Source organism: Pollicipes pollicipes, unplaced genomic scaffold, assembly GCF_011947565.3.
Source record: "Pollicipes pollicipes isolate AB1234 unplaced genomic scaffold, Ppol_2.1 Scaffold_7261;HRSCAF=8764_pilon_pilon_pilon, whole genome shotgun sequence".
In the NCBI taxonomy this organism is placed as follows: domain Eukaryota; kingdom Metazoa; phylum Arthropoda; class Thecostraca; order Pollicipedomorpha; family Pollicipedidae; genus Pollicipes; species Pollicipes pollicipes.
This window is the reverse complement of record NW_023597054.1, coordinates 60,195,777-60,213,671: the sequence shown is the minus strand read 5'-3', so window position 1 is coordinate 60,213,671 and position 17,895 is coordinate 60,195,777. Positions and strand designations below refer to the sequence as shown.

General features: G+C 56.2%; 1 protein-coding gene across 3 annotated transcripts in view; it reads right to left on the bottom strand.

The window, feature by feature from the left end:
• LOC119112049 (GATA-binding factor C) overlaps nt 1-17,895 on the bottom strand; it is a 55,786-nt gene that overhangs the window by 23,883 nt on the left and 14,008 nt on the right. The window contains exons 1-4 of one of the 3 annotated variants that reach the window (XM_037236025.1): nt 16,025-16,190; nt 15,478-15,793; nt 4,756-5,334; nt 1,471-1,616 (exon numbers count right to left, since the gene is read on the bottom strand). In XM_037236025.1, coding sequence (XP_037091920.1) covers nt 1,471-1,616; nt 4,756-5,334; nt 15,478-15,709 — 957 coding nt within the window. In that variant the 5' untranslated portion in view covers nt 15,710-15,793; nt 16,025-16,190. Of the gene's footprint in view, nt 1-1,470; nt 1,617-4,755; nt 5,335-15,477; nt 15,794-16,024; nt 16,191-17,895 lie in introns of those variants that run through there. The other 2 variants (XM_037236027.1, XM_037236026.1) reach the window with 2 other exon arrangements.

The window sequence follows — 17,895 nt, the reverse complement described above, 5'->3', positions numbered from 1 at the left end:
TCTGTGTCTCGCTGCGTGTTCCGCTCCCGAAACCACCACCGGAGCTGTCACGGCGTCACGAAACCTTGTCACAGTGCGCAGCGGTGACCGCATTTGGTGTGAAACCACACCCTTTCGGCGACGTCGGTGCGGGGCAGCCGCCCTGCCCGCGGTGCCGTCCGCCTGCCGTTTCGCGGCGGCGTACGCCGCCTGCTTGCGAGCTCCAGACGGTGGCGCGGAAGCAGCCGTTGCCGGCGCAGGAGCAGTCGCTGCCGGTGCGGAAGCAGCCGCTGCCGGCGCAGGAGCAGTCGCTGCCGGCACGGAAGCAGCCGCTGCCGGCGCGGGAGCAGCCGCTGCCGGCGCAGGACCAGCCGCTGCCGGCGCGGAAGCAGCCGCTGCCGGCGCAGGAGCAGTCGCTGCCGGCGAGGGAGCAGTCGCTGCCGGCGCGTGCCCGGCGTCCGGCGGCGGCATGTTCGTGGCTCGCGTCGGTACGGCCTCCGCCGAGCCAGCGCACCTCCCCACACCGGTGACGGTCCGGGCCGGTTCAGAGGCGGAGCGGTGCCGGCTGGCGGCGGCCGCGCCCGGCGTCGTGGCCGGCCGGACCGAATCAATACGGCGCCGCGGCCGGCTCGCCCCGTTCGCCGTCCGCTCGCCGTGGCCTACACCGAGCCCCGCGGTGGGCGGCTGCACTCGACGGCGCCCGATCGGGGTCACAGCAGAGGCCCCGATTCGGATGGATCGCCCCGCTCAGCGCCTCTGATGGCGCGCCGCACTGGCGACGCGGCGCGCTCCATCTCGGCCGCGTCAGCAGCGGGCCAGGCCGGCCGGACCGCGCGGCCTGTCGGGTGGAGCGCTGTAGCGCCGGGCGGCGGCGGCCAGGGTGGTGACGGGGCGGCCGGGCCGCGCCGGGCGGAGACGACGGGTCGTCACGGCCGCGGCCGGCCGCCCCTATCGGACCATCGCGGCCGGCGCGGAGCCGCACATCGATCCAGCCGCCGCTCCTGCCGCCACCGCCGCCGCCAGCGGCGACGACGGCAACGGCCCCGACGGTCCCGACGCGGGCCCGGCTGGCACCTGTGGTACAGGGCACCGCCGGCTCCCGCTCCCGCTCCCCCTCCAACACGCACACGCACACGCACACCCACACGGACGGACAACAGCCATGCATGCGAGGCGCGTGCAGCGACGGGGCGCCGCCCAGCCACACCCAGCCAAACGCCGCCGCCGACGGCCAGCCAAACGTCGACAGCGACGACGACGACCAGCAGCAAGAGAAGAGGAGGCGGCCGGCGGCCACTCACCAGGCGCCGCTTTGGCTTAATCAGCGGGCGGTTTTGGCCGTTCATTTTGTGATAGAGGCCGCAGGCGTTACAGAGGTAGTGGCCGGTGCCGTCCCGACGCCACAGCGGCGTCGACGTCGCGCCGCAGTTGACACACTCGCGGGCCTCTGCAATACCAGGTCAGGCTGAGGTCACGCGCCCACGCACTCACCATGCGCTGCTTGGGCTTGATCAGCGGCCGGTTCTGGCCGTTCATCTTGTAGTAGAGTCCGCAGGCGTTGCAGAGGTAGTGGCCGTTGCCGTCGCGCCGCCAGAGCGGGGTCGATGTCGCGCCGCAGTTGACACACTCGCGACCCTCTGCGATGGCAGGGCGGGCCCGTGACTAGAGGTCATGGGGGCGACGAACGGGAGGTGGCGCCGCGCGGCGAGTGCACCGGTTGGGCAAAGCGAGTTTACGTTGTAGAGGCTCGCAATGAACTCCGACTGCAGTGATATGTGAAGCTAGAATAATAATAATAATAATACCAGGCAATATTTCATCCCAGCAAGAAGTGTGCTATCACATATGTCAACGGTGTTGCGGTTTAGCAGAGGCCACTTATATAACATATAAGATAGCCACAGTTCCGAAGTTACGCCTCCCAAAAGTACATGTTCACACCTGAAGGATGTGCCAGAATTCCTGAATAACCCTGCAATCCCGCAAGGGTTATTCAGGAATTGCCGGTTTCGACAAGTCAAACGATATAATATTAAGTAAAAGCAAACACGCGGCACGCTGCTTGTGGATTCTGCTAGCTTGAGTTACTGGTTAGGTGTGAGTTCAACATGCACTCTAAAACTACATAGATATGTAACAACATGGCATTCTCCATCCCAGTGGGTTAGTTCTTGTCAGTACCCGGATGTGTCGGTTCATCGTCATTTTCGGCAGATTCGATTTATCATATGATAATCACCATTTCAGCAGAATGGCCGATAAACCAGCAAAAACCCTGCCGCAACACCATGGAAGGCGGACATATCCATGCTTTCTTAAAGGGCCAGCGTTATCCATCATTTTCGTCCCGAGTGGGCTCATTAGTTACGATCCCTAACGACACCCCGTGGGCGACAACCGGCGATAATTACACCGTGTACACCCGCGCCCGCGCTGTCCGGAATGAATGGGCGGAGCAGCGCATTGTGCGCGCGGTAGGGACCGGGGCCTCTGCGGGCCCCCGGGGCGCGCCGCCGGTGGTGGGCCCTCCTCCCCGCGGCCGGCCGGTCCACGCACGTGGGGCGACGCCGCCGCCGAGAACGGCCCGGCTCTCCGGGCCGGATCAGGGCGGTACCGGCGGCACGCGATCACCCCGCGACGCGCCTAAGTGGGGATCATTGGCGGAGAGCCATTGCGGCCACTGCATCAAAGGCGCCGCCGCCGGCCGGCCGCGCGCCGACTGGTCACCGCCGCGGCGCACGTGGCGCGCGACGAGAGATTGTAACGCGAGTGCCGCGTCACTGAGATTGTTCAGGAGGGTCCCAGAGCCCACACAGGTGAAATTGTTCAGGACGTTTTCGCGCAGCTTATATTGGGCAGCGAGGGTAGCTTCTGTTGTGACACAAGAGGCACTCGGCTGAAATTTTGTCGTGAGTGTTTTGTAGCTGAAACTGCCCAGCCAATGTTGCGTAGCTGATATTGTGACGCGACTGACACAGAGCAGAATCTCGCCCATGGATGTAGCACACTGGAGACTGCCAGCGAGTACCGTGCAGCCGATACTGTATTGCGAGTGTCGCCCAGCTGGGAGTGGGTAGCTAGTGAGGTGGGGTTGGGCCGCGAATGTTGTACAGCCAACATCGTGCCACAAACATACCATAGCGAAGATCGTGCTGGGGACGTTTTTCAACCGATATTTCGACGCGAGTTCACATATTGCGCGCGGCTGAAGGGCTGGTTTTCAGCTTTCACAGGTGTCGCACAGCTGTGGCTGGTTATTGAAGGAGGTGAGATTGTGCCGAGAGTGTAGCACAGCTTGCTTTGTGCCGCGAAAGCCCAGCTGAGATTCAGCCAAGGATCATACGGCTGCGATTGTGCAGAAGTGTCGCACGGCTGAGATTGTGGCGGGGCAGTCTCACGGGTGAGAGAGACTGTGCCGGAGCGTCGCCTGGCCGAGGTCATGGGGCCGGGCAGGCACAGCTGAGATTATTATGTCGCGACTGTCGAACAGCCGAGGTCGTTCAGCACGCGTTGCGCGCCAGGGTTATGCCAGGAACTTCGCACGGCTGAGATTGTGACCAGAAAGTCTAACGGGTGAGAGAATATGTGCCGGTTTGTCGCCAAGCTCAGCCTATCTGTCGCCCGGCTGGAGCACTGAGCTGTGTTCCACAGTTGAGATTGTGCCACCAGTGTCGAGCAGCTGGGATTGGGTCACGAATGTCCAACAGCTGACGCCAAGATTGTGTCATGAGTGTCGCACGGCTGAGGCAGCGTCATACGTGTCGCATGACTGACATCGCGCCGGGGGCGGCGGACAGCTGTGACGTGGTCGCCACGAGCATCGCACGCCTGCTGCTGCGCCGGGGCTGCCACACTGTCGCGCAGCTGAGATTCGCTACCGGTGCTCGAGCACAGACACGCACAGGCACCACACAGGGGATATTCGCGATGCAGCAGGATTCGCGCCGCTTGTGTCGCGCGGCCGGAAGTGCCGCCAGCACGGTGACGAGGGTGACGTGTCACCGTCGGCGCGGTGACGCCCCCCGGAGACGGCAGTGTCGCGCAGTGTGTCACCGGTATTTTTGGCGGGGGGGGGGGGGGTCGCACGGGCGCCTCTCCCGCGGCCGCCGAGCGTAAACAGTGTCCGGAGCGCGGCACCGCGCCGGCTATGATACACGTGCCAGCTGGACCACCGTGCCGGGGGAGCGCCGGCGCCGGCGGTCTCTCCCCGCCCGAGCGGCACCGCCCTCCCGCCCATCGCGTGACGCACATGGCCGCCGGAACGGATCGCACCGATACAGAAATGCGGGTTAATTACGCCGGTTTTCCGTGCCGAGCGGAGGTGCAGAAGGGAGTGCTGACGGGCCGCAGAGGCGCGTGGGAGTCCTCTTCGTGTCGTCTGCTCGAGGAAGCCAGTCTCGCATGCCGCATGGCATGAATTAGGGCCGGCCGGCGAACGGGCGGGCGGCGCGTCACGCCCAGCTCGCTAGCAGCATGTAATTTTCACGCTGCAGTGGGCACCGTTACGTCAGAGATTAGGGTAAGACCCGCACTAAGAAGACACTGCTCTCGGATGGTAACCACCGCTGCCGGCCCCGCCAGCGCGGGCAGGAGGGGGGGGGGGGGGTGCCCCGCCGGCTTCCTCCGCTGCCGTCGCATGCCTCGCCCCGGCGGGCGTCTCGCGTTAGTGCACTGTACAGCAGGCGCGTGTTAGCCGGCCCGCCGCTGCCGTGCCGGTCAGTCTCGCCGCGCCCTCCACCGTGCAGCCGCCACCACCTCCGCCCGCCCCGGCCTTACCCGCCGACGACCGCGCCTTCGCCTTGGGCCGCGGCGACACGCTTTTGGAGACGAACGCACTGGGGTGGAAGCTGTACCCGGCGGCGGCGGCCGGCGCGTACTCGGCCGCCGCAGAGGCCGCCGGGTACTGGTACGGCCCGGCGGCGGCCAGCTCTGCCGGCGTTCCGCTACCTTCGCGCTGCTTCGGCAGGCCGTGGATAAGCGGCGGCTTGATGTCCAGCCCGTCGGGCGCCGCCAGCAGCTGGCCGCAGGGGTGCTGGCCGTACTCGCCAGACATGCCGGCCACGGCCGCCGCCGCCGCCACGGCCGCCGCCGACGCCGATGCCGACGCCATGCTGGAGGAGGCGGCCGTCGCCGCCGCCGACGTCTCGGGCGTGCCGTCCTTGGGCGGCGTCGGCGGGAAGTGGAAGAGGTGCGGACTCGAGTGCGCGATCGAGGTGGGGATAGCCGGGCTCTGCGTCTTGCCGAACGGCGAGCACCAGGCGGCGGCCGACGGCGGCATCATGGCCTTGTCGCCGATCCACGGGTAGGTGGGCAGGTGCGAGCGGTACATCTGACCGCCGGCCGCCGACATCCGCGCTGGGGGCACGGCACAGAGACGAGGGTCACAGTACAGCCACGGCGCCACAGATCGAAGGGTCACAGCACATCCACAGCGGCACGGGTAAAAGGGTCACAACCACGGCGGCACAGAGACGAAAGTCACAGCACAACAGTCACGGCGGTACAGAGACGAAAGTCACAGCACTGTCACGATGGCATAGAGGCGAGGGTCACAACACAGCCGGGACGGTACAGAGACGAGGGTCACAACACAGCTAGGACGGTACAGAGACGAGGGTCACAGCACAACAGAAATGGCAAGGTGTCACAGCACAGCGCAGTGACGTAACGGAAGGCTTCCGGCACGGTAGTGATGCGAGAATGACGGTGAGTCGGCGCCTCCTAGACGCGACAGTCAGTTTCCACGGTATCACAACACGCCGCACAGAGCCGGAGGAGGCAATACAACACAGCGCCTGACTGGGCCGAGGCAACAACACGACACAGCAACACAGCCGCGCTGGGAACCGAAGCGGCCGAGAACATCTGTGAGAAGGCTGAAACGGCGCCAAAACAGTCAGCGCCAAGCGCCAGCGACGCCTCATGACTGGCCGGACGTTAAAAACATCTGTGAGAAGGCCGAGACGGCGCCAAAACACTCGGCGCCAAGCGCCACCGACGCCTCATGACTGGCCGGACGTTAAAAACATCTGTGAGAAGGCCGAGAGGGCGCCAAAACACTCGGCGCCAAGCGCCAGCGACGCCTCATGACTGGCCGGGCGTTAAAAAAAAAATCTGTGAGAAGGCCGAGACGGCGCCAAAACACTCAGTGCCAAGCGCCAGCGACGCCTCATGACTGGCCGGACGTTAAAAAAACATCTGTGAAAAGGCCAAGACGGCGCCAAAACACTCAGCGCCAAGCGCCAGCGACGCCTCATGACTGGCCGGACGTTAAGCCGACGTGACTTCACCAACAGCGGGCACAATGGTGGCGTCCCTGTCAGCGGCACGCGCTACTGACTGCTCGGAAACAGGGCCGCTCTGCCGGCATTCGCGACGCTCCCCCACTAAGTCGCGTGGCAGCAGAACATGAGGCAAATGCCGGGTACGAACTGCGGCCGCAAACTGACAGAAATAGGGGGTAAAGTGGACAAGGGGCCCGGTGCTGTTAGGCGCTATCGACTTCCTAGCCAGAGCGAGATGGCGACACATAATGCCTGGGCGGGAGCCGAAAACCCGCAAGCACCTGTGCACGAATAAGTGGGGCAGCTATGGAACGAATCGTCGCCTCGGGAAGACAGGCTGACTGAAGAAACAGCGAGATGAAAACATGATCACTTTAGCGGTCCTTGGTAATGCTATACGGTACGAAGCAAAATATAGGTGCATATGGGCCAGTTCCACATTGTGTAGAAGTTTTTCATTCAAGCTGTGCTGCAAGTGAATAGACGCTATTATATGAATTTATTGTGTACGTACGCACATTTACGATACGTTTTTGATGCACAAATTCAGCATCGATCACAAGACAAAACAATGCCTTCCGACAGTATCGCGTCAGGTGAATCCACCTTTTGGAAAAAATAGCAAGAAAACAAAACCTTCGTGGATCATATTTTCCACAAAAAAGCAATGCGTGGTGACCAGGATTGATGTTTTCGGGGACCAACTCGTCCCAGTGCGGAAGAGCGTTCGAGACCACGTGGCGGCCAAACGATGATGGTGGTACTCAGTCAAAGAGGCAGAGGCTCTAAAGGAGCCCCCACACCATGACTGGCTGGGAACGGAGCCAATTACCCGACTGTGGGAGCCAGCTGATGTCCACTGCTGGAGGTGTCGACGTCCGTGTCTACTTAGCAGACCGCGAGTCACGCTTATCCTCTCTGCTATCATTTATTGTCTCCTTATCGCCTGCGCTAATAAATTAGCGCGCCGCAATGTCTTTCATTCTTTTCTTTCTTGCACTGCGGAAAAATGCTGGCCTGGCTACAGCCCCGGAGGAGCCGCAGCTGCGGAGTCAGCCGACCGAGCCATATCTTACCCTCCGCCCCGCAGAGCGGCCGCAGCCTCGCACGAGAAGCGGGACCGATACGCCACGCCGGCGATGGTCTTGGCTGCTTGGTGCCAACGCAAGCTTGAAATCTCACTTAATCAACGGTTAGTTATATTTCAAGTTTGCTAACGCGACCTATTACAGTGCGTTTATTGTACATTAGCACGATAGCATCGCACAAGCCGGCTCAGAGCCGGTCTAATTGCAGGGCAGCGTGGCCAAAGTTCAGCCCGTGTAATTTGTAGGGCCGTTGAGCGATCCGGCTCGCTATATCATCCGCCGGTTAGCGCACCGTCAATCAGGCCGCAGTCTCAAACACCGCAGCTCAGATGGAATTCGGAAAACTATTCCCTGGATGTATCAATTCATCATTGTCAAGCCGCTGCCCGCGCCGTCCAGCTATTCCAATTACGCGTAAAATCAAAAATGTACGCCCCGTTAATTGCTGTCTTGATGTAAACTCCGCCCACGCGCCGCGCGCGGCAGCTTGGCCAAAACAGGGCGCGGGCACGGCGGGAGCGGAGCGCACGGTGGCGCCAGCGGCGGCCGCAGATGGCGCGATAAGATGGCGCGCTCCCAGCCCGATTATCAACGCTTCGATTGCGTCCCGGGCCGGCTGCCAGCGCCGCCGGAACGCCGGCTCTGCAGCCCTGAATGGATAGTCGAGATCAGCGTCGCTGTCGCAGCGACTGGGCGTGGGCGGCCGGCGCCGGCGCCGCCGCCGCCGCCGTCGTTAGCCGAGATCAATGAATTACGGCGCCGGGTTCGCCGGCGCGCGGCCGCCCGATGGAGACGTGCCCCGCCCCCGGCACGGCGGCGCTCGAGCACGGCAGCGCGAGCCGCCGCGGCGCGGCGCGACCGGCCGACGGCGGCGCGTACGGCCGCCGCCGTCGCGCCGCGCGGCCGGGCGACACCGCGACGGGGATCGCCGCTGCGGAGGCGGGCGTCACGCGCCGCGCCCCGTCCGGGCGGGTCGCTGTCGGCGGCCGGCTCGGCTCGGCTCGGCTCGGCTGCCGACAGACTCCGTCACCATGGGCTGTCGCTTTGTCGGGGATTACGCGACTCGAGTTTCCACCGCACGTGCCGACAGCGACAGTTGCGCAACGGACGAGTGCCCGCTCGCTGACGGTGGACGGCACGCACCTGTGCCTGGCGCACGCAGCTGCGACGGAGGCGTCCGCGCAGGCACAAAGTGCGAAAACTCGCCCGACCGCTGTCTCGTAAACCACCGCGCAAGCCGGCCGCTATCACACATCAGGAAGTGCCGCGATGCGGGGCGAGCAGCGTCGGCGTCGGCAATGCAAGAGCGACCAGGGCAAAGATAAGCGGCGCTTTAAAGGTTTGCAGGCTTGCTTAAACTGAAGTTGAGTGTCTATGAGCCGGTTATAACGATCCATAAAGTGTCGTTGGGTTGGCTTAATGTTTCCTCGGTTCGGCAGTTACGTATCAGCTTAATCGGGGACGGTGCCAGCGCTACCGCTCGCGGTAGGGTTGGCGCAATGGGCGTGACCTGCTTCACTGACCCGCGCACGCCCGTACAGAGCCCTCCACTGAACGATGTCGCCAAAATCGGGGGCACCACGGGCGGCCCCTGGATTGAGCCTCTATGGAGGTGATCATATTACGCGGGCTCTTGTGCCATGAATGGTATTTTTCGCGCCGAGGTGGAGCTCCAACAATATGAATGGAACAGAAAAACGCACCCTTCAGTATAGAACTGAATGCCATCTAGCATACTAGTAATGCCTTAAGTGTGTATGAGAGTATCCATGAAGATAACGACGAGGAAAAAGAGGCAGATCTAAGGGACTAAAAACTATTAGGAATGTTCAAACGCGGGGGAGAACTGTGTTTCACGTATTCAGCATCCACCGTACTTCCTATTACACATGAGTCTGCTGAAGGAATGAAGATGTTAAATAAAGTGTCTAGAGTGAACGAGAAGCTCTGCTGTACACACACACACATACATATATATATATATATATATATATATATATATATATATATATATATATATAATGGTGCTAAAAATAAACCGAAGACGGCTAACAGCATTTCAATAACATTAAGATTATAATGTGGCAAGGAACCCCGAAATGTACGTGCACAGAAGTCTCATAAGCAACACGAGACATTTGCATCAAGAGAGAGCCCTCAGGAAAAAATGTGTGATCACAAAAAGGGTGTGTGACGGGAGATCAGAGCGTCAGAGTAAGTGTAAGGGGCTAAACTCGCCGAAAACTATTTTCTTTCCATACATTACCATACAGGTTTCATACCAGATTCCGTGAAAGATGCGGGTGACATGGTCCCCTTTCTCCAGCCCATCTTCTCCCGTGACTCTCACGATGCCACGACTCATGAAAATGGAACAATACTAAACAAGCATTTAGAGCAGGAGTCACCATGCAGATATGAGCAGCGAAAAAAGAAATACTGCTTGCTTACTTTTGAAGAGCTTTAGCCATGTTGCGCCATAATGATTGCTGTTACTAGAGCGCTGCGTTGCAATCACGGAGGTGTGCCCTCTTCAGCAGGCCGTGTCGTTGCTAGCTTTATTCGTAATTGATGTAAGAAAATGTTGCCATTTCTCAATTTCAATTTGATTTTTGGAGTGTTGCCGCCAGCATTTAACGCAACAATTTATTACGTTTTTAGAAACGTATGTGCTACGAGTGTTATTCTGTTGGAGCCTAAGCTTTCCATTGACGACCGGTCTACACCATGAAATCCTATAAATCATGTGATGCCTCATTAAGCCCTCGCGGCTTAAGATGACTACATATTTGGGCGTCACTTGACCAAATACATCACGTGAGAAGCGAAACCAGGGGAGACAACCGCACCACTTGATGTAGAGCAGAAGAGTTACCAGATGTGCAATCTTTGCGCTGCCACATATGGCTTATTATTATTTTAACATGGATTCCATTTGAGCTTCATGTACCAGCTGTATACCAGCTTTGTATTAAAATCGTGCTGCCGCGTATTGTGGTGTCCTTCTAATCATTTCATAGCTTTTTGACTTGGCCAACATTAAGGCCAGCAAGCCGAAGCCAACATCGCATAAGCGGTCATCTTACTGTTCTTCCGCACAAGCTGTGGTGAAAAGGCCATTCTCATGCATTGCCATTTTGTTCTCATTCTGTAAACTAAAGAGCACACAAATGCTCCTTGAACTCAATCGATCCAAAGCCTAAAACGTCTAGGAACCTGACTGCGCCTCAGTGTGCCAGGTCCAAGACTGCTGGGATGTGTTGTGGGGTATTCATGCACCCACTTTAAGTTAGGTTCTTTTATAAACTTATAAACACCCTTTAGGTTCTTCGGTTCAAAAAGCACGCGTCGTCGTCCATGAGTACGGACCGCAACCCCTGGTTATGTTAGCTGGGTTAGCCATGACGGTATGACACATCTATCGATCCCCTCAGTTAGGGTCGCAGTGCCAGTTTCCACTGCGTCATGGCGGCCAGGCAACATCCTGACCTCGCCAACTGTGCCGCCGCGCTCTGCTATCAGCGCAGTGACGCGAAGCCGAAGGCCAGGCGGACCGTGAAGGTCGTGACCTGAGACAAGCACCGAAATGGCCGATACACAACGACTCGTTCAGAGCTGCATGCAAACCTGCGGTTTTCAGTGCAGAGTAGCACAACTGAGTCCGCTGTCACAGGAGTCTCACCGTGCAGTAGGTATTAACTTTGCCATCCACTCAACTAGGTGTCGTTAATCTATGACAAATATGAGTCCGCCAGCTATCACTGAAAGAAACTGATCAATGGTGTGATAGTTGAGCTGTTCAAATATCAACCGTATCTGTATGAAATCAGGACGGTCTGCATGAAGTCTTCGCGATTTTCTTTCCTTTAGGTACATCTATGTTTTTGCCACTTAGTTTTGGTTTGTTGCAAGCTAACCGTTATTGATTGCTGCCTAGCGGAAAAGCGGGCTATGCGGAACCTTCAATAATGTGTGTTGGTCACATGGCGATCCGGCCTAATGTTATCCGGTCCAAATTGGTTCCCAGACTAACAGCATTCAATCCACGCATTGCTCAAACGGTGGTGGGCTAACCCAAAGGGACAGAGGTCTAGAAGAGCTCACCACACCATGAATGACTGGGAACGGGGCCAACTACGTGGCTGTGGAAACCAGCTGATGTCAACTGCTGGAGGTGTGGACTCTCGTGTCTGCCCCCGCTCAAACCCATTGAGGATGACTTAATTAACACCAACGGATCCTATTTAAAGGTAATACAGGAATTGTCATAAGAGCGGTTACATGATAAGAACGGATATGTTATATCATCATTCGGTTTATACAGAGACCGTTAATACACAAACCCCGACTCAATGAAGTCTGAAAGAATAAACCCGATGCATTATACTCGATTCAGGTTTATTATGCTTGACGTTGATGTCCTTCGACGGAAAGAGCTTCGAGATCAACTAATGACGGGTTACGGGCTGAAATGTAATGATTTCTAATTCCTCAGAGAATTGAATTCTGATGGCACGGTTTAGTGACGTTTCGGCACACTGTGCGTACATTAGGACATCGGTATAAGATTATGACCGTCCCGAGAATCCGAGTCACAGGAGACAAAACGCACACCATCAAAATACTTAAACGTTAATCGAGGTATCATGCTTTTGAGAATGGTCATGGCGGTAGCAAAGTATTCGACGACGTAATGTGAAAAGTGTCAGCATGGCCTTAGAATCATTTCCCCACCCAATCAAATGTTCAGCATTCATAGGCAAGTAGTCGCACTTGAACGCGGGAGGGAGTCCATGGGAGGGATCCATGATTTTATCTCAAAGTGGGTGGGCCATTAACACTCGAGAATTGGCGTCTTTCATGCGTCAATATCAGGTTAATGTTGAACGTTCATGAAGTGGGTAGGCAATGACCATTCACATGACTCATGAATGCCGGCGAAAGCATTGCCGAAAAAGTGGGCTATTTCACTATTACGTCAGTCAGGTTCATCACAGAGAAGTGCATCTAAAATAATCGTTTGACTACTATAAACAGCACTGATGACCTAATTCCTCGTTGAGTAACTAGGAGGAAAAAGAGAGCGACAAAGGACGGAGACCATGTCTCTTCCTATTGAGGCTGGCCTATTTGCTCAGTAATAAATAAGGACATCAGAACTGCTCTCATGCTTGTGCGATGTTCCTCGCAGCTGCACTGAACAACTCACGTAATATAACTAATAAATGTTTATGTATAACCACCTCATGTACATATTTTCTGGAGCGCAGCTGAACACGGTACTATTTCTGGGTCGAGGATTTTGTATGTGTTCTGGAATGGAACAATAAGGTTTTCAAATTCTGCAGGATGATATCGTGGATAAAATGTGAGAATTAACTGCAATCGGCTGATAAACGATGGCAGTATCATCTAAAATAATGACAAATGTAATCATCACAAAAAATAGTTTGACGCGTAACGTAACTGGGACAGCGTTACCGCACGCCGCCAGTGGTAACCAATATACATGACCAATTGTTTTCAACCCCAAGTTGTACGACATGCCTGCGCGTATAAAACATGCACGTGTCAGCTTTGTAAAAGGAAAAGTCGTCACTTAAGAGCATTCTTCTATTCAACGTAAGGCCGATCACTGCCACGAAAACGGTGAAATGAATCTTTGACAGGAAATAATTTTAGCCATTCTTCTTCTCGGACGTCTCGGTTACAGTGAAAGGCAAACGTTTAAAATACATAAACTAGATAATAAAATACCTCAGTTGTGCTCTGGGCCCGTGAGGTCGTGCTGCAGTGAACATGTGTCGAAGGAATATCTTTTGAAAAGGCACGTGCGCAGAGGACGTGTGCGAGGATAGGTCTATACCATACCCAGCATTAATCACAAAACATTTCATGGCAATCATGGAAGTGAGAATAATGACATTTGGCGCCTATGTTGAAAATGTCCTTCTGCTCTACCCAAACGGTGAAAACGGCACTGAACATAGTGAGTAGCCAAGGTAAGGGTGGATAAGTACCCAAGCATTAAATGGTTAGAAACATCTGTAAGCCCAATGCCGTCAAGCACAATGGTCAGAAGTGTTATATTCTGCCAACGATAGGATGCCAAATTGCCGACGATGGCGGCAGACATAATGATGAGTGAACATCCTATCGCTGTTGATGGATTACGCTGTTCAACCTTCTGGGTCAGTCCTGCATGACATCTCGCCGCAGAGCTCAGCAGCGCTCAGTCAATGTCTTGTCCGACCCATGTTTAATTCACATTAAATCCCTCACCAAGGCTCAAATTGCATCAACCTGATGTCATCTCATCTCACAAATGCTTCTCTTCTTAAGAATGAACCACAAAATTAGCAGCGTGCTGAGATCGAGCGAAGATGCGGCCTTGGGTGGCGCTTCGTGCCTCTTTGGAAGGGGACTACTCCACGCGCCTTTCCCCACCACAATGTCGTGTGGGCCTCTCAATTTTCGACCAACATAACCAAAATTTTGCAACACACTCCAAAATAACAGCAGAAATATAAAAACGTTATAGAGAATCCGGACTTTGCCTCTCTCAAATCCTTTTACGTAGCTCCAACTATAGGTGTGGCGCAGTACACACGTCACATACGTTTGTGCAACTATTACTAGCGCAACACGTCACAAGCAAAATATCAAACAAAACGTTTGGAGATCTTCCAGCAGGGATTTCCCATGCATTAAGACGGTGCAAAGCCTATAAATTATTGAGTTATTTAAGGTGTCATGAGTTGAGTGATGATCCGTATTGCATTCATATTTCTTTGCAAGCCTACCCCGCGAAACAGCCACGCAGTTGATGCGCCCCGACATCAAATAGTCCTACATGTACAGTATGTGCCATTTGGTGTACTATCCAAAGAACGGCGAACAATCGACATCAACGACCGCGAAGGGCGAAGAAGAGCTTTGTATTCCCACTTATGCTAATGCGTCTTAATGCCACAAAGAGTCCCCGACAAACATCAAGCCCGATAAACAAACGACCAGTGTAAACACAGGTAAGCAGAGAGTTGTTTTTCCCAGCTTATTCGCTCATGACACCCGCTGATGTCGTCCGAGTTTCGTCGGTGAATGGCGAAACTATGGCAGCGTTGATGCGTCCCCTCTGGTATAATCTAAGCTCACTTAATTATGCCTGATTCAAAACTGCCAAAAACCTCTTCGATCAGCTCAGCTTGGAATCGCCTCAGTTTAGGCAGCATGCTCCATGCATAGAGTGAGGGTTGTGTGCCCCTGGACACATTGGACTTCATCATTTGTGCGTCGCATGCGGCGTCAGCGATGGCGAGTTTGCTGAAGAATTTGGACGTATGAATGCATTCGTAAGGGTTCGGCGCTGACGACACCGTCGCTGAGGCTGGCGGTTTGCAGCGCCAGTGTGATGTGATATGAATAGGCCTCGGGTGATTTATCTACAGCGCCAGCCGCGCTGTCATCCGAGCTGACCAGTGACGCCAGAAGTATAACAAGGTGGACGGCAGTGTAACAGGCGATTCGCATTGTAGGAATCACCAAACCGCGTGACGAAAAACCCGCGTGAAGAGCGTGCTTGTTCCTGAGTGCAAGCGGATAGTAATTCATGTCGGATATGGTAGTTCTAGAAACATGCGAGGCTCAGCGTGCGGATACGCCACGCGACTTGTTTGCGTTGGGTTGAAACTTCACTCTAAGCTTAATAGCCAGGCGCCTCTGTGAAACTGAGCTCATCCAAATTCACTCTGAGCTTCTGTATAGCCAAGTTCTACCAGAAAATAATACTTTCTAGTAAACAATTGGTGACGCGAGCCCGTTATTTCAGTACACCACACAGTGCCTCTTGCACGGTGCCGTAACAATAGCGACACCATCTCAGCACGGCACACCCGCATCCCACGCCCATCCCCTGCACGATCAGGCCTCCCCCAGGACAATCAGAACATTCCTCGCACCCGGACCGAGCCCCCTGACCTGACCTCTGGTCCGACAACCGGCGGGACCACACTCCCGCACCAGGGGGAGGGAAAGGCGCTCCTCGGAAAACCAGGCCAGCCTCGCACTCCAGCGGCGGTGGCGCGACATTGCCGGCGGGCCTCGGGCCGGGCGCCGGCGGTACTCACTGGTCCAGTCGGCCGTGTGCGCCGGGTACGCCGCCGCCGAGTGCGACGCGCCGTAGTATCGGCCGCGGCCGGTCGAGCCGTCGATCGACGGGAAGAACATCTCCATGTCCTCGGGCGGGATGGCGCCGCCGGCGTCCATCGAGCGCTGAGCCTCGTACCAGGCGCGGTGCGCCGGCAGCGGCTGCGAGCCCTCGCCGACGGCCGCCTGCAGGCCCGCCGACTCACTAGCCATGCTCCGGCCCGATCCGGCCCGGTCGCAGCGCTGGGTCGCGGCGGACAGTCGCGCGGCGTCGGCACGCGGCGCAGCTGGGCGGCGCTGCAACGCAGGGGCACGTGCGTGACCGCTGAGCCGGCGGCGGAGCGGCCGCTCGGCAAAACCGGGCCGGGGCGGCCGGCGCGCGCGGCTGGCGGGGCGTCCCCCGCTCAGGCCCGGGATCACCGCACCGCACTGCCGGGTTGAGGGCGCCGTCAGGCACCGGGCATGGGCACGTTACATGGGATGAAAATAAATGTGTGAGTTAAAAATTGAGTGACCTGTTGTAAATACCTGGCTGGGCGGCGGGTTTTATTTCCGTCGGGACCGCAGGCACCACCGCCTTGTCGACATTGAGAAGAGACCGAATCACACCTGTGCACTGCAAAATCGCCGCCGACCCGCGCAGCCGCCTCACACCGAGTGCAGAAAAACCGCCCGGGCAACCGCCAACCGCTGCCGGGGCGAACAGCCGACTACCATCGTCGCCGCGCGGCCGACCGGCCCGCGGGCGGAGTCTAACCGGACCGCTGGCGCCATCTATGGACGAGGCGCTGAACTATGGGCGGTGCCGGACGCGCTCGAGATTTACGGCTCTTCGCAGCGTGCTGTAATTTTCCGATGGGATTGTCTGAAATACTTGTAAGCTTTATCTCCAGTGGACCAGAAAGTGGAGCTCTTCTGTTTTTTCGTGCATTGTTTTCGCCATGTTAGGCGGGTGGTTGATTAAGGCACTGCCGAAACAAACAAACCAAACAGTTGCTAAGCAACCTATTTTAAGTTCTGCTTTTTGAACAGCGCTACAGTCCCGTTAATGTAACTGCCCTTGTGAGCTCGAATCAAGAGTGTGAGGTCGACCACTCACGCTTAATTATTAATGCAGACGGTTGCTATTGGCAATCGACCTCAAAACGCCGCACACCGCTCCAGCTACGTAATTGGTGACTCATTAGCCCTGGCAGCTTGCTAAGAAGCACGTGTGTATGAGCGAACAATTGGTAGCTGCTGTCTCATTGCCTTTGCTTCAAAGCGATGTGTGCCTACGAAGATCTCAAGTGGAAAGAAACAAACAAATGGCTGGTGATTGCCCGCACCATGTAGCTACATTTTGGGAGCGGCCATTATCAGCGTATGCAATTTATGTAACACTACTGATTAACTGGACTACCGTAGGCGCATTGGTGCATAGCAACTAGCAGCAAAGGGAAGATCAGCATTTGGGGCCAGTCAATCCAATGCTTCAGAAACAATAGCTGTCGCTCATATCGCATGTGCCCATGCTAAACCTACCGCCACGGAGTTGATGCCTTGTTAACCACATGGATACTTTCATTTGAGTTGCGCCGCAGCCTCTCGCGCGGTTGGAAGGCTGGTGAATTCAAACAGCCCGTCTAAATTCCTGATGATAAGACGCATCAGTGCGGGTATAATTGGCGATTGACGATGCTAACTAGCAGCCTACGTTACGGTTCACGTTGTGAATGGTATGCAAGGCGTGCATTAACCACTCACTGAAGCATATCTCATGCTCGTAACATTAACCACTGCTGCCCTAAGTGTAGCTCATTATCACGGCTTGGAAACATAATATGCAATTTACTTGACAATTTATGAAAACCAATTTCGAATGTCGTCACGTCCGTGCATTGATTAAGCGCACAAACGGCGCAGGTTTTTGCCTTAGAAGCGAGCAATGGCGAGGCATTATGGTTGCTCTGATAAATAGTAGCTGTTGATGTGGAACGTTAACAGCCCTTCGCACGGTTCACCCGATCCGGCGGCCCGAATCAGCATGCTTGCGAACAGAGGCCGTACAATCTGACGAAGTAATATCTGCTATCGTCTCTCCGTGCACAAGCTAGTCCAACTGTTCTATTCTACGGCGCGGAAGCGGGCCGGGCGGACAGGATCGGCCTGGGAGACTTGTCTTGCTTTCCGAGGCAACGGCGGAGTACTGGTGTTGCGCGATTTCCACACGCGTCGTTCGTGAGACCAGAGCATGAACCACGCGCGTACTCGGGAGAACGGTCTATCATGATGGACCGTAATGAGCAATGCTCATTAACAAATTGTGAATCCTCTCGGTGAACGCTTCTCAAAAGGCTTTTGCACCAAGTGAAGTCCGGGCCCCCCAGCGGTGTGATGACCTGACAGGGGTTTCCATG